This window comes from Rana temporaria, chromosome 3, assembly GCF_905171775.1.
Source record: "Rana temporaria chromosome 3, aRanTem1.1, whole genome shotgun sequence".
Classification (NCBI taxonomy): Eukaryota; Metazoa; Chordata; class Amphibia; order Anura; family Ranidae; genus Rana; species Rana temporaria.
In genome coordinates, this window is record NC_053491.1 from 82,320,384 (window position 1) to 82,346,728 (window position 26,345).

At 42.2% G+C, this 26,345-nt stretch overlaps 1 protein-coding gene across 1 annotated transcript in view; it reads right to left on the bottom strand.

Moving 5' to 3' along the window:
- The window catches only part of OTUD7A (OTU deubiquitinase 7A), a 220,696-nt gene that overhangs the window by 13,008 nt on the left and 181,343 nt on the right, over positions 1 to 26,345 (bottom strand). The window contains exons 9-10 of the mRNA XM_040342822.1: positions 25,054 to 25,181; positions 24,103 to 24,252 (exon numbers count right to left, since the gene is read on the bottom strand). Coding sequence (XP_040198756.1) covers positions 24,103 to 24,252; positions 25,054 to 25,181 — 278 coding nt within the window. The remainder of the gene's footprint in view (positions 1 to 24,102; positions 24,253 to 25,053; positions 25,182 to 26,345) is intronic.

Sequence of the window (26,345 nt, forward strand, 5' to 3'; positions counted from 1 at the left end):
CACACTATATACAGAGATACATAACAGTCAGCATCATGATGTATGGGTGGTGTTGTGCCACCTCCTGGAACCCTGACTATCTTAGATAACTATGGTTATCCATAAATCTAACTCTGCTTACGGCAGGGGTGCCCAACCTTTTGAAGAAAAAGGGCCACTTAAGCGAGCCACAATGATCGAAGAAGGTGGATGGGAGCCCAACCTACTTTTTTTTTGCTTATCGGATTGGAGGTAGGCGTTTGTAAACGGACACAAGTCCATCTACATCTGCTACTCCTTAGAGGTGAATGGAGGGTCGAATTGGGTCGGAGTGACCGTGTGAAAGGGGCCTATGGCTCAGTGCAGGTAACCCGCAGGTGCACTGTTCTGCACGTGCGGATTAGTTTGAAACCTGCCCAGTAACCACTGCAGAACAGATATGCCCATTAATACACTGATTTTAGTAATAAACATACCTTTAATAACAGTATTCTATTCCATACCAGCGCAGAAGGTCGCGGGCCACATCAGAGGGCTCCGCAGGCTACTGGTTGGGCACCCCTGGCTTACGGTATATTAAAAGACTATCTCTAAACAAAGCACGGTGTACACCTACAGTAAGCTTACCAATGGCCATGTATTCAGAGCACTTTAGCATAGTGTATGGGTACTTTTCTATATGCAGCAATGATCAATGTGGCACCTGTTTGTACATTACAATATAGGTTTTAATTTTTAATTTCGAAATATCGAAACTGTCACTGTGTGGCATCTCAGATGAGTGCATTTCAGCTGAAGTATTATATTTGTCAGGCAGAATGACTCATTTCAGAATGTGTAGCTTATATGGATTATATTTTCATACTGATGAACTCATTCACATAATTTCCTAACTAGAATACACCAAAGATTATAACCAAAATATAGATAAAATGATAAGAAAGCCATTATCATACTGAGACAATATCTTCCTCCAGGTCACAGAGTTTTAGAACATTGTGACGCATTAATGGCTTTATTTTAATGATCTCAAAGGGATCTGTGTCTGAAAAGGACAGCTTGAAATGAATGCAGTGAACTATTCTAGCTGAAAGCTCATGTGGGCGGGCTATCTGACAAGTGACAGGTGCCAATTGGAATTTACTTCTCCCCTTGAATGCAAGAACTGAAAAGAATAATGCTCCATCTAGTAATTTTTTTCGGTGGGCTAAACATTGAACACAATACTTAGTAAAGGGCTACAGAAAACAGAAAATACCTCATTAACTTTGATTTGGAAACAACGAAGAACACCTGTCATGTATTTGATTTAATATACAAATAATTATTTATGTTTTATAATATAAATATAGGGCAATATCCACATTCAGAGAACCGTGCCTGCCGAAACCGAGGTCTACCGCACACATGGCCCCCATGCTCACCTGACCTAAATGCAATGAAACAAGTCTGGGACATTATGTTTCAGTCCATCCAACACCGCCAGGTTGCACCTCAGTCTGTTCAGGAGCTCAGTGATGCTCTGGTCCAGATCTGGGGGGAAATACCCCAGGACACCATCTGTTGTCTGATTAGAAGCATGCCCTGACGTTGTCAGGCATTCATACAAGCACGTGGGGGCCATACAAACTACTGAGCACCATTTTGAGTTGCTGCAATGAAATTTAAGCCTGCTGCATCATTTTTCCACTTTGATTTTCGGGGTGTCTTTGAATTTAGCCCTCTGTAGGTTGATAATTTTCATTTCCATCAAACGATGTGGCATTCTTTTGTTCCTAACACATTACCTAGCCATATCAGTATAGATATCTGGCACAATATTGAGATCTGATGTGTTTTCAAAGTTTTCCTTTAAAAAAAATTGAGCAGTATATTAGGTGCCCATAAACTCAAAAGTCCAGTATTTGTAAAAATCCACTATATAACACAGTCCATGTCCTTATTTCACATTTACTGTTCAAATCTTCTCTGTAGTGACGTCACACTGTGTTGTTAAATTTTCATGCAATTTGTGTTCTTATACACTATGCAATACCAATACCATTACAATTGTATTCTCTTCTCACTTCCTTTATTTGAGCCAAACTCAATCAGATCTACTACACCTTCCCCTTTAAGCCCTGATTCACACTAGTGCAGCATTGAAATCGCGCTACTTCAGCTCAACTTTAAAGTCGCAGATCAGTGCAATTTGGATCTCCGATTTCATTGCAACTTAATTTAACAGTCAATGCAAGTTGCAATGAAATCGCAAAAAAATGGTGCAGGAACCTTTTGAAAGTCAGTTAGACTTGGGTTGCAACTATTTGAAGGGTTTCAATGCTGACAATGGCACAGTGTAGATATTTTCCAGCACACCACAGATCAAACAGCTTATTGAAGTATGATCAAAGCACAAAACAGGAGAGTGCAACGTTTTGGGGTAACGCAGGACCCCTTAGTCAGGCATTGGGTGTGACTTGTCATGCGATTTTTGCACGGTCAAATTTCATGAAAAATCACACTGGTGTAAACCAGAGTTAACTGTGGCTATAGGATTGGGTATTTGGGTTTGTATTTGTTTTTTCTCTTTTATTGGTTGAACTAAATGGTCTTTTTTCAACATGAATAACTATGTACCTCTGTAAATGCTGACTGGTATCTCCTTAACTAATTCTGGAAAATCAATCCACCTTCATCCTTAGCCACCTATGGGAGTAATGTCACCATTCACCCACAAAATAATGATACTACTAGTGCTCACTGTATTCCCACCTTTATTTAAAATGCCACTCGCATAGATTAGTGCACTGTTCTGGTGCACTTCAGAGATTACAGCATGTATTTCCCTTTAAAATTACAGCCTGTTGGTACCTCCCCAAAATGGCATTCTGCTCCCTCTCGGTTGCGGCACAACATTTCTGGCTCCTCCCTACACGTTTATGTCACTAGGACACGTGACTGTGGTATATAGTGCATTTTTACTGGACATTTGATTTTCTGGGCACCTAATATATTTGAGAATAGGGGTGAATTACACTATGATTTGTGTTTGATAAGTTTGTACAGTTTGGTAGTATTCACCATATATAAGAACAAATAGAAATATTGTGCAGTACTGTTTGTATTTATAATTATTGTGGTGGACTGTGGGTACACTTTGAATGTCAGCACATCATATTAGGTTAGTAGGGGGAAGTATTTGCACTAGAGTTTTTTTTGGTTATAATGTCAAGCTGAAGCTATCAACACAAGCCCAAAGCCTGTCAACACAAAGCCCTTACTTACAGATATCTATTAATGAACTTAAAGCGATTGTAAACCACTGCAGTAAAAAAAAAAAAACGTTCCCCAGTAAGACAATTGCATAATGTGCAAGTATGCAGGCTTCCATCTTCCCCCGGTCTTCCTTTCAGATGTCAGACTATGGCTGTGTGAGTGGCCAGAGCCGCAATGACGTTACTCCCACGCATGTGTGCGGTAGATCTCGGTTTCGGCAGGCACGGTGCTCTGAATGTCTGGCTTGGTTTGCCAGACCTTAAGAGCGCATGCGCCAGTGACATCGCCGGGTGCATCCAATGTAAATATCTCCTAAACTGTGCCCATTTAGAAGATATTAATTTTACCTACGGGTAAGCCTTATTGTAGGCTTACTTGTAGGTAAAAATCACAAAGCAAACTTATTCCAATGTGGGGGGCTGGGATCTTCGGATAAGCCCCCTGCCAACACCCCCCCCCATCACAGTCCAGGGTTGTGGCAAAGAGACCCTTATCCCCATTAATATGGGGACAAGGTGCTTTGGGGTGGAGGGGATAGAGCTCCGCCCCAAAGAGCCCACTTCCCCATGTTGAGGGCATGTGGCCTGGTATTTTTCAGGATGAAGTGAGCGCTTGCTCGTTCCCCCCTTTTCCTGACCTGCCAGGCTGCATGCTCAGATAAGGGTCTGGTATGGATTTATTTTTTATTTTTGGCATGGTCTGGACTGGGGGGGACCACACACCATTTTTTTCTTTATTTTTTTTCAATGGCCGGGTGCTGGCAATTGCAACCAAGTCAATTTAAATGGTATATGACTCGTCTTTTTTTTTCTATACAAATAATATTTTTGCTTCAGCATGTTCTATGCATGGTACAGATGTGCCACTTTACAGGCAGACTAAGGGGACCCCCCAGGCACTATATTTAAAGGAATTTTTTTTGTTGTTGTTGCACTTTAAGCATCATTAAAATCACTGTTCCTGAAAAAACGATTGTTTTAAAAACATTTTTTTGCATTGAAAGAAAACCATCGGGCCTTCAGGAAAAAACTTAAGACCCACCAATTCTGAAGGTTAAGGAAGAAAACGATGTCCCCCAGAGACATGTGTCCAATTACTTGCATATAAGCCTTCAAAAAGGGCACTTTTGATTTTTCCTGTTCGGCTCCCATAGTCTTTAATTGGGTTCACTGTTCGGGTCAAAGGGGTTAAAGGGGGGTGTTTGGCCCATCTCTACCCATACTTGTTTAGCAATGCAATTTCATTTGTAGGGAACCCAGCAACAAAGGCGAGAAAGGTGTTTCCTGTGGCAGCCAATCAGGTTTCATCTTACACTGTTGTCATTTAGATCAGTAAAAGAAAGCATGCATAATACTAGGAGCAATACTCTCTAAGAGCCCACAGGGTAAACAGATATCCAATCACATATAAAACAACCACTAGAATAATATAACTTTACGAGTGAGAAAACATGATATTAAAAAAAGTAGAGATCCAAAAAAAAAAAAAGTGGATTATTTATGAGCCTGTTACCCATATACTTTTGGAAAGCATCACTCTATATAATTAATATATAATAATATATAATAACGTAATGTACATAGTCATTCTAGAACATTCTGTACAGCATTATTAGAATATAACATTTATTGATCCAAATGTCATTTAGGCTACAGATTGCAGTTAGTGCCTTCTTCTACAGGGAGATATAACTGGAATATGATTATTGTTAATAAAAATTTCCAATCAATATATCCATTCAATAAATGTCTTCTTTTTGACTTGCACACAGCAGTTTACGGGAATGAATACATTTCAAAATATCACCACAAAAAAATCAAATAGAAACCTGCTTATGAATAAATCTGAATCTTTGTAAGAAATATCTGGAAATTGCTGAATAGCCAGATTCAGAGAGACGGGCTCATCTTTAGTTCGGCGTAGCGCATCCCATTTGCACTACGCCGACGTAACATAGTAAGGCAAGGCCAGTATTCACAAAGCACTTGCTCCCTAAGTTACGTTGGCGTAGCGCAAATGGCCCGGCGTAACCTTGCCTAATTCAAATTAGGCAGGTAGTGGGTATGCTACATGTAAAGTAACCGTGACCCCCATGTAAATGAGGGCCGTTGGTACGGCGCATGCGCGCGCATGCTCAGAATCACGTCGCAAATACTCAATGCTTTCGACGTGAATGTAACCTACGCCCAGCCCCATTCACGTACGCTTACGCAAACGACGTAAAATACGACGGCTGCTCCGTCGTCCAAACCTTGCATGGGCTGCGCCATCTTTTTGGTGGTTTATCTTTACGCCGGCGTATGTCTTATGTAAACGGCGTAGCCAACTGCGACGGGCGTACGCACGTTCGTGAATCGGCGTATCTTGCTCATTTACATATTCGTAAATCCACGTACACGCCCCTAGCGGCCAGCGTAAATATTTACATAAGATACGACAGCGTAGGAGACTTACGTCGGTCGTATCTTAGCAACAGTGAGGCACATCTCATTTTAAGAATGCGCGCAAAGATACAACGGCGCTCATTCGGACTTACGACGGCGTATCTACTGATACGCCGTCGTAAGTCTCTCTGAATCTGGCTAATGGAATTCAATGTTTTAGTGTTATTTTCTAAGCTGCTCAAAACATAGTTGTATGCATATAAAGAAGGGGTAGAATACTGTAGGATAAAAAAAATCCATATTAATAAGGGACAAATATATATATATATACACACACACACAGAGCCTTGAAAAAGTATTCATACCCCTTGAAATTTTTCACATTTTGTCATGTTACAATCAAAAACGTAAATTTATTTTATTGGGATTTTATGTGATAGACCAACACAAAGTGCCACATAATTGTGAAGTGGAAGGAAAATGATAAATGATTTTCCAAATATTTTACAAATAAATATGTGAAATGTGTGGCGTGCATTTGTATTCAGCCCCTTTGTAGAATTACCTTTTGCTGCAATTACAGCTGCAAGTCTTTTTGGGGATGTCTCTACCAGCTTTGCACATCTAGAGAGGACATATTTGCCCATTCTTCTTTGAAAAATAGCTCAAGCTCTGTCAGATTGGATAAAGAGAGTCTGGGAACAGCAATTTTCAAGTCTTGCCACAGATTCTCAATTGGATTTAGGTCTGGACTTTGATTGGGACATTGTAACACATGAATATGCTCTAAGCCATTCCATTGTAACTCTCGCTGTATCGACAGGCCTGCTGGAAGGTGAACCTCCGCTCCAGTCCCAAGCCTTTTTCAGACTTTAACTGTTTATCCCCTAAGATTTGGTGTCAACCATCTTCCCATCAACTCTGACCAGCTTCCCTGTCTCTGCTGAAGAAAAGAATCCCCACAACATGATGCTGAAACCACCATGTTTCACGGTGGGGAGGGTGTGTTCAGAGTGATGTGCAGTGTTAGTTTTCAACCACAGTTGGCTCTAGTTAGCTCTAGTTCACACCATGCAGTCAGTTTCCGGTCAAGAAACTGACCGGAAACTGACTGCATGGTGTGAACTAGAGCCAACTAGAGCCATTTGAATACATGGAACACACTGTGCATGCATTTCGTGCAGAAAAAAAGCACACGGAACTGAGCGGAACTGTGTCTGGTGTGAACAGCTCAATCACTCACAGTGACACATCTCCCTGGTCCATTCACCACACCCTCCCTGTGCAAACTGAAGACTCAATCAAACTGATCCACATCTCCTATTTCAAGTAAGCAAGTATAACATCTACAGCGGTTTTGTAAAGTCAAGGTACCACCTCAGTACATGTCCTCCTCTAGTTAGCCTTATTTTTCTCTCTCAGGTACCCATAGGCCTATTATACTCACCAGGTAAAACTGTCCCCACTCTTGCATAGAATCTTACCTGGCAACAAAAGAATTGAGTAAATATACTCAGGATAGTACATTGACTACTCACTTTACTTAAAATGAAACTAAAGCTAGATTTTTTTTTAAATAACAAAATGTCATACTTTCCTGCTCTGTGTGATGGCTTTGCACAGAGCAGCCCTAATCCTGCTCTTCTCAGGTCCTCCGCCAGCACTCCTGGCTCCTCCCTCCTGCTGATTGCTTCCATAGCAAGCCACTTGCTATGGTGGCACTCATGCATGCTCACTCCCGAGCCCTGCTCTGTGTGTCCAAAAGACAGACACAGCATGGATCAGCCTAGCACCCTGCTCCCTCCTCACTGGCTGTAATTGACAGCAGCAAGAGCCAATGGCACCCGCTGAATGCATAAAGGTTAAAAAGCATTTAGAAGCACTTTAATTGTGAGCATAGGTCCGCTTCATAGGTCCACTGAACATTCAGTACACATGCTGTAACTGTTTGTCAGCCGATATCAGACATATTTCCAAAAATTAATTGGTTAGAATTTGAAAGAAGCTGATATTGTCAGCTTCTTTCAAATTCTAACCAATCTTGACATATTTCATATTTAATGGTAAACAAGCCCTACGTCCTGTCACCAGCAACTATCAATACAAGAAAGACTTGTAGAAATATATAAGTAATTTATAAAGCGGAGAGACAAAGCAGGACACCAATATTATGTAATACATTGACTGTAATCTTCCAATTACAGCACTGTATCAAAATACACACACCCTTTGTCCCTAGTGGCCTGTCCAGTGTCCTACATGTACTTTTATATAATAAAAACTGTTCTTTCTGCCTGGAAACTGGAGATAGTCCATAGCAACCAAAAAGTGTCCCTTTATGTCAAAGATGATTTTAGAGCAGCTAAAAAACAGCGATAATAAATTATAATCACTATGATTCGTCATCAAACACTGAAAGTAATGACAGCGACAATTCTGCAACTGAGCAAATTTCAGTGTTTTTGATTCGATTACATTATTGAATAATTTTTATTATAATTACATTATTATTTGTTATAATTATAGTTATTTATTATATTATAATTTATCATTTTGTGTTTCAAACTTTATCATTCTCGGGATGTCTACTAGACTCTTGTTTGGACAGATTTAAGTGAGTCATTCCTAAGAATAACAGACCTACAATGTAAAACACCAAATTTCCTTGCAAAATAATGGTACCGCGTTCAGCACCAAAAATCTGAAAGAATCATACCGCCAGGGAGGTTAATACACTGAAATCAGGTTCATTGTGATTTGGCCGATTTACTAAAGCTAAATACATGGGGCCAGATTCACAAAAGAGATACGACGGCGTATCTCCTGATACGCCGTCGTATCTCTGAGATACGATTGTCGTATCTATGCGCCTGATTCATAGAATCAGGTTACGCATAGATAGCCCTAAGGTCCGACATGTGTAACTGTGTTACACCGTCGGATCTTAGGCTGCAATTCTAGGCCGGCCGCTAGGTGGCAATTCCATTGCGGTCGGCGTAGAATATGCAAATGACTAGTTACGGCGATTCACGAACGTCCGCTTTGCCCGTCGATCTAAATTTACGTTGTTTCCGTAGAGATGCTTCGCGTAAAACTAAGCATGCCCTCTAGGTGGTCTAACCAATGTTAAGTATGGCCGTCGTTCCCGCGTCAAATTTTTTAATTTCACGTCGTTTGCGTAAGTCGTCCGTTAACGTCGAAACCAATGACGTCCTTGCGACGTCATTTAGCGCAATGCACGTCGGGTAATTTTAGGGACGGAGCATGCGCAGTACGTTCGGCGCGGGAACGCGCCAAATTTAAACGGTCCCCGCCCCATTTGAATTAGGCAGGCTTGCGCCGGGCGGATTTACATTACGCCGCCGCAAGTTTACAGGTAAGTGCTTTGTGAATCAAGCACTTACGCTGTAAACTTGCGGCGGTGTAACATAAATGGGATACGTTACGCCGCCGCAGCGTAACGCATTTCTATGTGAATCTGGCCCATGGTTCAAATTGCATACTGAAGTTACACTCTGCAAGAGAATGTTCACCACATTTTTGTGAATACTATGAAACTTCAAAGAATACCCAATAATGTTCAAGGGGAAAAAATGCGTTTTTAACTGCACAAGATTGGATGAGGGAAGTCAGCAGAGTTGCACTAAGATCTGGGGGAGATTCTTTTACAGAGTGCAACTGCACTTGCAAAGTGAACAGCCTATTTGCCTTTAGTATCTCAACCCCCATGTTTCAAGCTGTTCAGTGGTACAGAGATTCACTGATACAGTCCCTCATGTTGTGCTAGGTGACCTACAAGCAATCAAATACAGTAACACAATCTGAAGGCCAGACAATAGAAATCCACAACATAGAATGATTGACATTAAATACAAACATTTTCAGTACCTATTATTTTTATACAGTTTATCTAAAAAAAAAAAAAAAAAAAATTGAGCTTCTTTCATGGCATAACCTTTTAAGTCAACTGAGGTGCTTTTGCCACAAACTGGGACATATAACTGACAAAATCAAGAACAAAGAACGTTGAGATCCTTTTGAAACATTACTAAATATGACAACTGATAATTTATTTACAAGTTCTACAGAACTAAGCATCTTTCTTCAAAGCACATCAAGATTATGTTTCCATACTATAAAATAAGCACTAAACACACAGATTTTCAAGTCATGACATATCATCAACACTGTTTTCTATGGACCTATTATTCCCCAAAGTTGCTTCTACATCTCAGAAACTAGCATTGCTGCAAGGCAGCATATTTTCAGAGAAGTATAAATATTTTAGGTCGACATCTTTTGTTTCATATTACAGTGGCTTGAAAAAGTATTTGAACCCCTTGACATTTTCCAAATTTTGTCACGTTACAACCAAAAAGGTAAATGTATTTTATTGCGATTTTATGTGATAGACCAACACAAAGGGGTTTATTTACTAAAGGCAAATCCACTTTGCACAACAAGTGCACTTGGAAGTGTAGTCGCTGTGGATCTGAGAGGGACATGCAAGGAAAATAAAAAACTGCAAAGTGGCATATATCTGTGAAGTGGTAGGAAAATTATAAATGGTTTTCAATTTTTTTTCACTAATAAATATGTGAAAAGTGTGGCGTGCATTTGTATTCAGCCCCCCTGAGTCAATACTTTGTAGAATCACCTTCCGCTGCAATTACAGCTTTGTACATCTAGAGGGTGCAATTTTAGCTCATTCTTCTTTGCAAAAGAGCTCAAGCTCTGTCAGATTGGAAGGAGAGTGTCTGTGAACAGCAATTTTCAGGTCTTGACACAGATTCTTAATTGGATTTAGGTCTGGACTTTGACTGCGCCATTCTAAACACATGAATATGCTTTGATCTAAACCATTCCATTGTAGCTCTGGTTGTATGTTCAGGGTCGTTGTCCTGCTAGAAGGTGAACCTCTGCCCCAGTCTCAAGTCTTTTGCAGACTCTAAGGCCGAGTACTCACGAGCAAACATGTCCGTTCGAAATGTCCGACGGGCTGTTTCCGGCGTACAAGGCTGTTTTTTCATTTGGCCCGCTGGCTTGTACACACCAGCGGACGATATTTCCCTGCGGACCTGAACGCGTGCACGTAATCCACGTTTGACGTCACTATAAAGGGAAAGGCCAAAGTCAATGGCGACGCCCTCTGTTCCGCTTTTGCTAGTTACGGCTTTGCTCGTGTTAGTGAAGGTTTGGTTAGAGCTGATTCGCGCTTCTCGGTCTCCAGGCTTTAGCAGGTAGTATTTTCTCGTTCAGTGCGTGTGCTTGTGGGTACGTAGTTGGCATTCGGGTACAGGCGTGCAGTTCGTTCTGCTTAGCAGATTCGTACTGTGCGTTCGTATCTGTGTGTCGTGCGTTCTTTGCAGGTACCACTGGATTTGATTGTGCTTTCTGTTGGAGTGTGTTCTTGACTGACCAGCCGGCCGGTTTGAAGCCATGATGGAGCAGCAGCGTCAATTTTCGCGAGTTGGTGCTGTTTATGGGATGGCTGCTGGATATGTTCATTATTCCAGTACTTTGGCCAGAAACAGGGGGCGGAGGCGTTTCTGGACCAAGAATTGGTTGCGCCAGCGTGACCAGTTCTCACATATGCCTCTGCTTAGGGAAATCCAGGAGAATAATCCTAATGACTATAGGAATTTTCTCCGCATGACGGACCCCGTATTCAACAGTCTGCTGGATCTTCTGTCCCCCTATATCACGAGGCAGGACACTGTGATGCGCCAAGCCATCACGGCCGAGCAGAGGCTTATTGCCACGTTGCGGTACCTGGCGACTGGGAGGAGCCTGCAGGACCTCAAGTTCTCAACAGGCATCTCTCCGCAGGCGCTTGGGGTCATCATACCGGACACGTGTGCTGCCATCATTAAAGTTATGCACGAGGAGTATATGAAGGTAAGTTTCCTCATTTTAACCTCACAATGTGTCTTTAATAATGTGGCAAACTAACTTTTTATTTTATTTCCCAGATATGCTGTGTGTTTAACTAACGTTCCCTTTTCTCACTATGCATGTTGATATCAGCTTTTACATGTTCTTTTTATTTTGGCCTACCTGCATATTTTGATCTTACCCAATATTAACCTGTCCAGCATGCTATCTTCGGGCCAACCCCCACCATGCCACTTTTTTTTTATTTTTTTGGTTTTGTAAAAACAGTTTAAACACCCCCCACCCCCCCTTCAAAGTGTTTTTGTCCCCATCAGAGGGCTGTGGAGTCTCTTATTAATTAAGTGGCCCTATATATTTGTGCCCCGAAATTCTCCCTTCATAATTTGCAAATGCTATTTTAAAAATGTAAAGTTGCACAAGGATGCTTGTATGATTATGTTTGCAATGTTTATGTGCCAAAGTACTAAATCTCTTTTTTTGTTTGTCCCCACAGCTACCCTCCACACCACAGGAATGGCAGTCTGTGGCTTCCCAATTTGCCGAGCGGTGGGATTTTCCTAACTGCGGTGGAGCAATAGATGGGAAACACGTCCGCATTGTGCCCCCACCCCACTCGGGGTCCTTCTATTATAACTACAAGGGTTATCATAGTATTGTGTTGATGGCGGTGGTGTCGGCACAGTATGAGTTTCTCTATGTGGACGTGGGGAAGAACGGCCGGATGTCAGATGGGGGAGTGTTCGCACGGACTGATTTCTATGATCGTCTCCAAACTGGTGGTCTGGCACTGCCACCAGATGAAGATAATGTGGAAGGACTTCCGTTTGTGTTCCTAGCGGACGAGGCTTTCGGCCTTGGACCTCACCTAATGCGGCCTTTTCCCCAGAGGACCCTCACCTCAGAGAGGAGTGTGTTCAATTTTCGGTTGTCCAGGGCTCGGAGGGTAGTCGAGAATGCCTTTGGGATCCTCAGCAACCGGTTCCGCCTGTTCCTGACATCGATACATTTGGCGGAATATAAATTGAACACCGTTATATTTGCCTGCTGCATTTTGCACAATTTTCTACGCAGGCACTCCCAGACGTACCTAGCCCCCATGGGCTCTGAGGCAGGACTACCCTCAGAGAACATTCCTGGCCTGGACACTGGTCGCGCTGGCTTGGCCCCCCAATCTGCTCGTGAGGTACGCGACAAATATGTTGAGTACTTCATGGGTCGGGGGGCCATTGCTATGCCAGATCATATTTCTTTCTAATTCGGCCCCCAAAGAAAGGAATATTCTCACAACTAATAAATAATTAGACCATTGGACTTTATACAGTTGTTTGTCATTACTGCTTTTTCTCTATTTTTCTGTCTTCCAGGTTATCTCCAAAAATAGTGCACTTCTAGTGCCAAATTTACTTACTCAGATGTATTAACTAACCACATTTGCACATTATTCACTCATCTACTAACTGGGTATTCAGTCTAGAAATAAGAAGCCACTCTTTTTTCTGCTTTTGATGTCTCATTTTTTTTTTTTATTTTAGTCATTTTTTAACAAGAAATGTGTATTTTTAGGCAGAAAACATTTCCTGCAAATTCTTGAGACAAAATATTGGCTTTTAATTATTTATTTTTTTGTCTTTATTGACAGTGATTATCAATAATAATGATCGAAACACAATGTAAGAATAATTTCACTGAAACTATACGCAAGAATTTTTGGGCTTGTCATTTGTTTGTGTCTAATTTTTTAAACAAGATTTTAACACAACACAAATTTTTTTTATTTTTTTACAAAAATTAGTTAACTTCTTTCTTTAGGTGAGATTTATTGTTCGTTTTGTGATCTGAAACTGGAAACATTTACAAACCAAAAAAGATCAACACCAAACAAAAATTTAAAAAAAGAACAGCAGTCAGTCATATGGATGGTGTGCTTTCACACTGGGACACGCCAAAATTTCTAAATGCACACATTCAGTGAAAACTCGCCAAATGTCATTGGTTAAACAGACAAATGGCCACATGTGCTATCTGACATCATGGGTGATCAATGTCTGTGTTTTGTGGGAGCAAACCCTTCCTCTCAACTACTTGAGGATCGAGGAGGGGTTTGTACCCACAAAGCACAGACAATAGATAGTCTGTGATGGCAGATAGCACATATTGGCACACTGTGTGTGCATTTAGAAATTTTGGCGTATTATAAAGTACAAAAATTAAAAAGGGTTTTGTGGGCGGGGGATGGGCGGGGGATGGGCTTCTGTGGTTCAGTCTTTGACACGGCCCATCATGTCAATGATATTTTTGTAATTTTGTTCGATGACTAGCATCCTTTGTCGCATGTTCTCCATTTCCGTGCTACACTCTGAAATGACATTTCGCACATTCTGCTCCATGACTAGCATCCTTTCCCGCATAATGTCCATTTCCGTGCTGCACTCCATTAGTTGCTGTATAATGATAGAAGCACTTGCACGTGAAAATTGTGCTACTCCATCTTCATCCCCTAAAAATAAACAAATTGGCATTCAAAATATGTAAATAATTTGCAGCCTATCTGCATATGTTTGGCCCTATTAATATAGGGGTGACACTGACCTGATGGCCTGATAATTTCCACATCCCCAATTTCTTCATCTTCTATCACTCCTCCTTCTTCCACCACCTCCCCATCATCTTCTATCACTCCTCCTTCTTCCACCACCTCCCCATCATCTTCGACTCCTCCTTCATCCATCAATCCACCTTCTTGCAATTCGCCAAATTGTTCTTCCGCCACTTGCCCTTCATCTGATATAAATTCTAAGTCCAAAATAACTTCTTCCTCCTCTCTTCCTTCCTCCTTTCTTCCTTCCTCTTCTCCTTCCACATCCTCTTCTCCTTCCACATCCTCTTCTCCTTCCACATCCTCTTCTCCTTCCACATCCTCTTCTCCTTCCACATCCTCCTCTCTTCCTTCCCCAGCCTCCTCCTGCTCAACATGTGGAGGTGTTTGATTTTCCGGGTGTCTGGCCCTCTCTGCCTCCTCCAATTGCTGGCGTCTTCTTTCCCCTATAAGAAATAATAAAAAACAAAAGGTATACTCATCAGCACACTGATATTGGATATCATAAATCGCACACATTGCATAGACGATACATTTATGATGATTTTTGGTTGTTTATTCTTTCAGCAATCCTCCATTTTTGGCGTAGTTCTAGGCCAAGCTCTGATCCTGCCCCTTTTTTGCAAAGAAGTGACACAAATGGATGTCCCCCCAAAACATTAATTCTCGTCGACCCTCCAAATAAATATACTTTGATTTTTGAGACACAGGTGCTTTGCATTTCAAGATGTTAAAACATCAGCTTTATTTGCATTTTGGAGAATGAATCTTGTTTGCCTGTCACATTCACTCAATTTAATTTCTGTGATTTTGCTATTCAACAATGTTGGAAAACCAAGTTTGGGGCCAGTCAGCCATGTCCAGGTGTGTTGTTCCTGGAGTAACGTCACATTTTTGCTAAACAATGTCATATTACGCGTGTTTACTATTTCACCAAATTTGTTTAAGGTTGTTATTTGACATAAACACAATACAGTATCTACACGTGTTCAAAAGTACAAGCAGGCCAAGGAGGCAGATGTGAAAAAATACATGTCAACACATTATTGCAGACATTTCCCCCCCCCCCTTAAATAATATGGACTTACTTTTACGCAGAATTTTGAGTATCTTCTTCATGTGATGTGGCTCCCTCAATTTTAAATCGGACCAACGCTTCCGTAGTTGCTCCTTTGACCTGGTGACACCAAACATTCTCCTCATTCTCCTTGCCACCTTGTCCATTATGTGTGACTTCCTACGGTTCGGTGTTTTGTAGGGCCCACATTCACCATCATAATCCTTCCTCCTCATGATGTAAACCAACTCCACCATTTCTTCGAACGCCATATTAGTGGCTTTATATCTTTTAGGCCTGGATCGGGACGGTCCAGCCTCTGTCCCTTCACTTGCGCCATGAGAGCTCCGTGCCCGCTCGTGTGACATCGCCATCTTTCCTTCCCACAGAGATTAGGGGCGTGGAAACGAGGAAATGTCCCGTCAGGGGCGGAGATGAGGGCGGGGATTATTGCATATGCGGAGTGTCGCGAATGCCAACAACGTATTGACGTAGGTTACGCGGAGAATATTCGCGCGATTCCAGAACCTACACAGTTAACGCCATATTTACTTTTTCAATTGATTAGGGGCATGGCAAAGGTGACGAGGGCGGCGTTTCATACATACGCGGAGTGGATAAAAGGCGCTTGACGTGATTACGTAGGTTACGTGTTAATTCAGCGAGCGGAAGAAACGAGGATTGTGAGAGAGGCAGGTAAGAAATTTAAACATGGGATCAGCAGCGGGCTCTAAAATGTAGAGCAATGGGATGGGGGTTTGGTCTGTTGGTTGCACAGTTTTATTAAGCTATTATGTCTCTTGGATACCAGAATGTGATTTTCGTACCCAAATGCTTTTGTAGACATCACAAAATAGAGAGATCAAAAATGCTGTGACTCATTAGTAATTATGTAGGGTGTATTCAGATCAGGCCAAGTATTGTTCTGTGTTGGTTGGACAGAGGTCATTAGGAAGTTTCTTTCATGTAATCAATGCTGAGGGGCAGGATATCTACACATGCAATAGTGCCTTGATGAATGCTGTCATTTGTAATAATTGTGTATGGTTATAGATTTATATTATTTCCTGCAATGTAACCAAAGGGGCGGCATGTTAAAAAAAAATGTTAGCTAAAACCAACCAATGGGGCAGAGCTGGCCAGCATTTTATAAACAAGAGACACTGTGTTTGTATTTCTATATAGGTACTACTTTTTTAACAACATATTCTATCAATGTAAATGCTGAGGCTTTTTTTAATTGTGTTTTTGTTTTCTTTTCATTTTTTCAATCTAGAATAAAAAAAACAAAATCATAAATTCACAATGGATCTCCTGCAGAGCCAAGACATTATCCAGCATTTGCTGGATAAATTTCGGGAAATGCCCATCCTGTGGGATTCAAAGCAGGACCATTACCACAATAAGGACGTACGAGCGGCAGCACTTGAACAGCTAGCAGCATACATGAGGACATGGGTGCCAGAATGCAGTGCCAACATGGTGAAGGATAAACTTGCCAACCTCAGGGGCACATATAGGAGAGCGTACAAAGCTCACCAAAAGCAGCTAAGATCTGGAGCAGCAGCAAGACCACCAAAGGAACCCAAGCTGTGGTATTACAACCAGATGTCATTTTTGCGGGATCAACTGGAAGGCAGGCCATCAATGTCGAGTCTGAATCCCAACCTTTCCTCCACGCTACCTCCCAGCGGGACTTCCCAAGATCACCACAGCCCTGCAGAGTCAGATGAAGAGGGCCTGGCTGACAGAGAGGCAGATCTGCGCCTCTACGATGATGAGGTATAGTAGTTTCATAACTATTTATGTAATAATATTAATTATTGTTTGATTCTTGACTTGATATTGGTTAATAAAATACAAGCTGGGAAGTAAAAATCTAAAATCGTGGGCAAACAAATAGGTGTCAGGGATGACAACTGCAGGGGTCAGAGGGTGAGTCTGTTTTCAAGTTTAAATTCAAGGCAAAAAATAAGATTCAAGCATGAAAATGTGAGTGAGTATATTCCTAAATATATTACAACATGTCCCTTTTTTTTACACAGGAAGAAGAGACCAGCCAGGAGGTGGCAGATCCTCTCCTCACTGACAGCCAGGCCGAAGGGGTCAGTGGCAGCCAGGAGGAGGCCGGGCCCAGTGGCGTTCAGCAGCTCCCCAGGACAAGCACCACCAGCCAGGCTCCTCCCCTTTATATTAGGCCACCAGGCCGTAAGAAGAAATTGGGGGCAGTGGAGGAAGCCAGCCTGAAAATGATTCAGGAGGCGAGTGCCATCATGAGGGCCCCCCTCAACCCCACTGAGGCCTACAGTGCCTCCGTGGCACATGACCTCAATAAAGGCACGGAGGAGCAGAGGCAATTGGCCAAGGGCATCATCAACCAGGCCCTTTGGTGGATGCAGAGGGAGCTGCTGACCCCAGACACTGGGCTATGTGACCCGGCCCGGCTTGCTGAACACCATTCTCCTGCTGCCACATCATCCCCACCTGCAAGGGCCCAGGGAAGACCCGCTGGAAGGCAGCCTGGAAGGAAGGTTGCAAGGAAGAGGAGACGTTGATGCCCTGCCTTCCATTTGATCCCCCACAAATGGCATCTTGTTTGGACTACCACAGCTTGGGTTCCTTTGGTTATGTGCTGCTGCTTCAGATTTTATTTTGTGTGCTTCCTGAGGTTGGCTAGTTTATCCTTCACCATGTTTCAAATGCAAGTTTGCATGTATGTTGCTAGCTGTTCAAGTGCTGCCATTCTGTTTTTGATCCTTTTTATAATTTGCTCAAATAAAAGCCTTTTTGTTGATTTGAAAAACGTGCCTATTGTTTGTAATACTGTGGGTATTATTTTAGGCATCAAACATTACAAACAAATAAAATGATTAATCTAAAATATTCACTAACTCATGTGGGGGGGGGGGGGTCATTTGGTGTGCCAACATGGTAGACAATTTAAACAACCTTCAACAAAATCCTGTTAAATATACAAACAAAAGCTAAATCAAAACTATTTCCTATTAAAATATTCTAAATGGTGACATAACTATAAACACCTAAAGAAAGTGGGAAAGATAACCATTAAACATTAAAAGCAAAAAATTTGAAATGTGGAGGACCACTAAAAATATGATACGTCGGGCCAATAAAAGTTTGCAAAAATCTTACTACATCACAGCTAACAAATGTCACTTTTGAGTATGGAACAACTCAGTTGAAATAACATGAGCTAAAGAACTGATTAGTTATAGCAAGAGAAGAATGAAGAAAACGACGGCATCAAGCATTGGTTATTGTGTGTTTTGCTTCAGTGTTCTATTGCTAGAATTAATCTTTCTATTGACGAATGTGCCATATCCCAAAGAAACGTGAGTTTTACCTGAACGAGCGCTCCCGTGGCCTCATTTAGTCTGAGCATGCGCGGGGTTTTTGTACGTTGGTTTTGTGTACTCACCACCAAACATGTACGTTCGGACAGGATTTGAGCGGACGGTTTTAAAACAAGTTTGGAAATAAATGTCTGCTGAAAAACGGCCCGGCGGGCAAATGTACGGTGAAATTCTGTACGCTCGTAACTACACACGACCAAACATGTATGCTGAAACTGGTCCGCGGGCCAGTTTCAGCAAACATGTTTGGTCGTGAGTATGGGGCCTAACAGGTTTTCTTCTAAGATTGTCCTGTATTTGGCTCCATCCATCTTCCTATCAACTCTGACCAGCTTCCCTGTCCCTGCTGAAGAAAATCATCCCCACAGCATGATGCTGTCACCACCATGTTTCACTGTGGGGATGGTGTGCTCAGGGTGATGTGCAGTGTTGGTTTTCCGCCACACATAGAATTTTGCTTTAAGGCCAAAAAGTAAAATTTTGGTCTCATCTGACCAGAGCACCTTCTTTCACATATTTGCCCAACCACATGGCTTCTCGCAAATTGCAAACAGGACTTCTTATGGCTTTCTGTCAACAATGAGAAAATAATAAAGGAATACTCCTGCCCTATCACTGAAGGTTAAAAGAAATGTGTAAAACAAATCAAAAAAGGCTAAACTGCTGCAAACACCGATATGTGAATCCGTGACTAATATAGTATTTGTATACTAAATGGTGCTGCGCTGTTATTTGAACTGTAGTGTAACCTATGTGCCACAGGTTGTAAAGTAGAAAGTAATACTGAAACTGTGCACAAGGTGGCAGTAGAAACCAAACGTGCAAATGCAAAAAACATTCCAAATGCAACTGTGATGCAAGATATCTAAAACAAACAAAAATCTTATATAGTAAGAAATAAATCAGTGCTCATAAGAATAACAATCAACATCTCAATTGATAAAGTGGAAAATAAATAATGTCTCTAAAATAATCCTGGGATTGTGGGTGTGATGAGTGAAGAGTGGTGCTCCAATCTTAACCGTGCAAATTATAAAGTAAGTGACAGGTGTCTCTTCATTCCATGCAGTGACACCTCTATGTGAAATGGCTTCTCATCTTTCTGCTGTAAGGTAACAGCATGGGAAAAAAAAAAAATTCTGATATCCTCTGTAGGTCTTTACATGGATAGCCTGTGGCTACTATAAGCTCTCAGTTTCTTTTAAGGGTCTTCCTCCCATTAATCCAGGGTCAGTACTTGGTGGAGGATGCTCTATAGAGAGGGGGACAAGGCAGGGATGTCCCCTGGCTCCCCTTCTCTTTGCTTTGGTACTTGGTGGCAAAACCCTTGTTGGCAATCACAAAGGTCAGACGCTTCTTGTAGTTGGCCACCAGGTTTGCACACTTCTCAGGAAGGATTTTGTCCCACTCCTCTTAGCAGATTCTCTCCAAGAGCCAGATTCACAGCGGAGATACGACGGAGTATCTCAAATACTCCGTCGTATCTCTCAGAGTATCTATGCGACTGATTCATAGAATCAGTTACGCATAGATATCCATAAGATCCGACAGGTGTAATTGTTTTACACTGTCGGATCTTAGGATGCAGTACCGCGGCCGCCGCTGGGGGGAGTTTGTGTCGTAAACCAGCGTCGGGTATGCAAATTAGGAGTTACGGCGATCCACGACCGATTTTCGCGTTCGCTACGTCGCCGCTAGTCTAGTTTCCCGTCGCAAAGTTAGTCGTCGTTTTTGGTGCCTTAACTTTACACAGCAAACGTATTGCTGTATAAAGTATGGCCGTCGTTCCCGCGTCGAAATTTAAAAATTCACGTCGTTTGCGTAAGCCGTCCGGGAATACGGAATTACGCTACACGCGTCGATGTTCGAAAAAATGACGTCACTTCGCGCAAAGCATGGCGGGAGTTACGAAACGGAGCATGCGCAGTAGGTCCGGCGCGGGAGCGCGCCTAATTTAAATGGCACACGCCCATTTAAATTACGTGGGCTTATGCCGGAGGCCGCCAGCGTAGTTTTCATCGCAAGTGCTTTGTGAATCAGGCACTTTCAATGAAAACTTGCGGCGGTGTAACGTATCTACGATACGTTACGCCGCCGCACTTCTACCTGAATCTGGCCCCAAGTCTTTAAAGCGGGGGTCCACACAAAAAGTGAACCTCTGCTTTTCGGGAACCCCCCCCCCCCTGGCACCTTTCAGGGGGGGAGGGGGTGCATATACCTATATAATACAGGTATTTGCACCCACTTCCGGGAATAGACTCCCACGGGAGTCACGCCCCCTCCTGTCCCCGCTGTCTTCTGGGAAACACACTGGTCACAGGAGACAGTGGGACCAGGGAGGACAGGCCACGCCGCTCGCGCACTTCCCGATTCCCTCACCGAAGATGAGGGAAGATCGATTGCTCGGCTCGGCTGCCGACATCGTGGGCACGCTGGACAGGTAAGTGTCCATTTTTTAAAAGTCAGCAGCTGCAGTATTTGTAGCTGCTGGCTTTTAAAAAAAAAAGTTCGGGTAGACCTCGGCTTTAGGGTTTCCAGGCTGACGTTTGGTAACTCGAACCTTCAGCTCCCTCCACATATTTTCTATAAAATTAGGGTCTGAAGACTGGCTAGGCCACTACAGGACCTTAATGTTCTTCTTATTGAGCCACTCCTTTGTTGCCTTGGCCGTGTGTTTTGGTTCATTGTCATGCTGGTATACCCATCCACGACCCATTTTCAATGCCCTAGCTGAGGGAAGGAGGTTCTCACCCAAGATTTGGCGGTACATAGCCCCATCTATCGTCCCTTTGATGTGGTGATGGCTAAATTACTGCCCTTCCCACAGATACTTCCAACTTGTCACAATCCCTCCAGCGCTTGGCTTGAATATTCCCAATTGCAACAATATTTTGGGACCATGATCCCTATGGACTTTCTCACCAGATTGTATTTTGACTTTGAGCCCTTACTCTCCCACTCCACCATACCTGACCATTTTCCCATTATATATCAAATTATGTTGAAAGAATGCTATCCACAATTTATATCTGAATGGTAGCGTGAATTAGGTATTTCTTCTAATGAGTTGGATTGGAACAAGATACTGGCTTTTACATACAGAACATTTATTTCAAGAGCTAAATTACAAAATGATATCCAGGTGGTAACACTGCCCAACATTTTTAAACAATATGGATTCATCCATTTTTGACACCTGCTGGAGATGTTTGCAGGCCCCTGGGACCATGACACATATATGGGGCACTTGTCCCCGGATAACTCCCTTCTGGGAAAAAAAACTTCAGCTTTATTATAAGCTTGTGGGTGATAGGATCCCTAACACCCCTCAATCACCCTGCTATCAATGATGTCTGAATCCTACAAATAAAACAAAAAAATATTACTCTGACATGTCCTACCTTCAACAACACACACTCTGATTGCCAGAGATTGGCAAACACCTGACACTCCACCTCTAGTTGAATGGGCTTCTGAAATGGTTTCCATTAGCCATATGGAACAAATGATCTCCTGGGAAAGGATAAATCCGATGCTAAGAAGATGCCAATGATGTTTACAAGATGGACGGTGTGGAATTATTTCAGATACTCTTCTAATTTTGTATCTTAAATGAATTTTTGTGCACACAAACACAATATAATAGCCAATTTTATGGTAAAATGTAAAAGATGAAAACCACTAAAATTAGACTTTACAGAGGAATTAAACCACTAAAATTAGACTTTACAGAGGAATTAAACCCTCCCCCCCAAAAGAAATGCGGACAGGTAGGGTTTTTATGACAGAAGAGATCCTGGATGTGAGTGATGTTATTTCGGCTTGGCCTTTCAAGTGGCTGAACAGAGTGAACCCGAAAGGAAGTCCGGAAGAAGATAGAAGCACCCATGACAGCGAAGAGCTCTGACAGCGCAGTGCTAGAGGGCATCTTTTGACAGGTAAGTCTGCCATAATGTGCAGTGCATACTAGTACATTATGGCATAAAGGTTTTGGGGAAGGAGGTGCATTTACTAAAAAAACTAAAAATAAATAGCAGAGTTTAATTTTTCTTTAACTTCTAACTGTAAAACATTTACACATTGCAGAGATTATATTTTGTTTGAGATTCAGAATGACCACAAACATAAAAACTAACACGAACAAAAGCACAAGCTAGAATTGAAACCATTTTGCACACTTTAATTAGCATTTCTTCCTTCATTAACGAGAAGCTCCAGTCTGGAAAGAAAAAAATAAAAGTCAGCAGCTACAATTACTGTAGCTGCTGACTCTAAATTTAAGGACAGGGTTCCCGCGGTGTCGGTACCCCGAGCTGATTCATCCGTGGTGCATGCACCAGCATTGTAAGTAAGGAAACCGGCAGTGAAGACTGCGTGAGTAGTGCTGCGCTTTTTGAATGGTCCCATCGTCTTCTGGGACCTGTGTGTGTCCCAGAAGGCAGCGGGGGAAAGAAGGAGGGGCCGGACATGTCTTAGATCGCCAATCTTATCCGAAAGTGGAAGCGGGTATCTGTCAAAACCAGGTACCTGCTCCCCCCCCCCAAAAAAGTGCCAAATGTGGCAGTGAAGGGGGAGGGGGGTGCGAACAAGTGGAGCTTCCCCTTTTGGGTGGAGCTTCGCTTTAAGATGAACCTAACAGACAAAACATGTACTATTATTCTGGAGATCAAACTAAACTATGAACAAATATGTTAAAGCAAGGTGTTAAAAAATTATACATCAATAGCTGGATTCAGGTAGCCAGGCGCATCTTTGAGGCGGCGTAGCGTATTGTATTTACGCTACGCCGCCGTAAGTCAGAGAGGCAAGTGCTGTATTCACAAAGCACTTGCCTCCTAAGTTACGGCGGCGTAGCGTAAATGGGGACGGTGTAAGCACGCCTAATTCAAATGAAGATGAGGGGGGCGTGTTTTATGTAAATGATTGCTGACCCGACGTGATTGACGTTTTTTACGAACGGCGCATGCGACGTCCGTGTACATATCCCAGTGCGCATTGCTCCAAGGTATGCCGCAAGGACGTATTGGTTTCGACGTGAACGTAAATTACGTCCAGCCCCATTCAAGGACGACTTACGCAAACGACGTCAAAATTTCAAATTTCGACGCGGAAACGACGGCCATACTTAACATTGACTAGGCCAGCTATTTGTTCGACTAACTTTACGCCGGAAAAAGCTGTACGTAAACGACATAAAAAAAATGCGCCGGGCGCATGGAAGTTTCTGAATCAGCGTATCTAGGCATTTGCATATTCTACGCCGAACTCAACGGAAGTGCCAACCTCGATATTGCACCCTAAGATACGACGGCGTAGGAGACTTACGCCGCTCGTATCTTAGCCTAATTTAAGCGTATCTGGTTTCCAGAATACGCTTAAATTTAGGACGGCGTAGATTCAGAGTTACGTCGGCGTATCTACTGATACGCCGGCGTAAAGCTCTCTAAATCCAGCTATTAGTCTCCATTCTACAGAAACTCTCACAGAAAACGTAAACATAATCAAGGGATTAGATTTTGTTGTTGTCAAACATTCCTAGCAAAGGATCGATATTCCTACCTTGTTCACGTTGTTGATCTTTCTGCTCCATGGACACCAGAGCTGAAAAATGAGCTTGATCGTAGGCCAGGACCAGTGGTGAGCAGTGACATCTATTGGGAGGGACTTCAAGGGGTAAGTAAATTCCACCAAATGGGATAGGTGCAAAAGCTGAAAAAGCATAAATCCAGTTAAAAATAAAGCTTTAACGCTATCTCAGTAGGCCAAATGCTACCTAAACAGTAACTAAATACATGCTGAGAAGAAGACTGGAGATAACATAAGAAATGATCTGTGTTGGGTATAACAACCAATCAGATTTCGGGTTTCATTTTCCCAGAGCAGGTTGAGAATGAAAGCTAACATCCAAATGGCTGCTAGGGTCTACACTTTTTTTTCGATTTAGCAGGCATCAATCAGTCTGTAAGTATAAACCTACATGTCTTTGACAAGAACAAGGCAAATGAAAGTTTCAATATTTAGCACAGTGGAAGACAGGGAATTCCAATAAAAAGATATAAATAGGCCTTTTCATTGTATAACCCCAAGCACTGTCAGGTCAAATACATCACATGCAGTCATTTCTCAAGGACAAATGCCTATCTATCTTTGCTCTTACATGACAAAGTGTCACATACATTCTAGATAGAAAAATGCTTAAAAATAATGTTGTTTTTTTTTCCAATGAATTTTCCGGAGGTCAAAGATGAAGATCAAAGTATACAGGGAAAGTCATCTCTGTGATAAATGTAAGTACAATTTCAAGGTAACCTTCATAAATCACTGTTATTTCAGTAGTATTTTCCTAAGCTATTGACAGTTAAATGTTGGGCAATGAGCCGAGACATCTTATTTCCAAAAAAAGCCCACGTGTTTTCCAACGTTTGCCGTGACATAATAATCTTTGCAAAGAGTAAGAAAAGTTATAAGGCTAACCAAAAAAATAAAACATAAAATGGCTTTTACATGTACCTTCTCCTCCAGAGTCACGAAGCATTGTATCAGCCACAACAACTATTGGTCTTCTTAGTACATGAGCAAGGACAAAGACATGGAATTCTTCTAAACTTTCATACACTGGATCCTCTGCATTGTCAACTCTAGGGAAATATAATTAACAAATTCAATAAACATAAATTAATAGTTTTCTGCTTTAAACTGCCTACAATTTTTTTTTTCAATAGACAATCGGTCTGTGAAATCAATTATAGTTAAAAGTCATATAAGAGGGGAAGAAGTGACATTTTATAATGCACAAACTTCACTGAGGCCCACTGCAGACACCCTATATCACACATAATCTTGTACCATTATATCAAAATATTTTATTATGTGAGTACTACCTTCTGGATGCAGGATGCTAACAAATTAGTACATTTTAAAAGGCATTGGGAGTTAAATGAAATGTCTGCTAGATCCAGTAATACAGAACATGCAACTCGTTCTTTTTTTGTCCGAGAGTGCATGCTTATATAGGTTCTATCCAGAGTGACTTGGAGCTCACATGGTACTTCTTCTTGGATTCTGTGCCTCTCCACTCTTCCTTCAGACTCTGGGACCTTGTTTCTAAATGAAATGCAAAGTTTTACACAGTTTGTGATGATTTGGAGAGCCATGTGATCTGCTGGTGTTGGTCCACTGTGTTTTATCAAGTCCAAAGTCCTCTACCAGGAGATTCCAGAGCACTTTATGCTTTCCTCTGCTGACCAGCTTTATGGAGATGCTAATTTCATTTTCCAGCAGGACTTGGCACCTGCCCACACTGCCAAAAGTAACAAAACCTGGTTTATTGATCATGGTATCACTGTGCTTGATTGCCAAGTGAATTGGCCTGAACTAAACCCCATAGAGATCTGTGGGGTATTGTCAAGAGGAACATGAGAGACACCAGACCCAACAATGCAGACAAGCTGAAGGACACTATCAAAGCTACATGGGCTTCCATAACACCTCAGCATTGCAACAGGCTGATCACCTACATGCCACACCACATTGATGGAGTAATTCATGCAAAAGGAGCCCCGACCATGGGTGTATCTATCGTGAGTCAAAAAAGGCATTTGCCTTGGGCAGCAATTTACAGGGGGGTGGCGCCCTGAGCAGGTGCACTAAGAGCAGTGGTGTCGCTACAGGGGTGTGGACAGCACCTGGGTGAAACCAAGGGCTGCTGCGGATTGACTGTTCGATGACAAGAGAGCAAAGCGAAAGCTTTGCAGCCTCTGATCCTGGAAATAGCTCACTTGGCAGAGCAGGTCGGAGTCCTA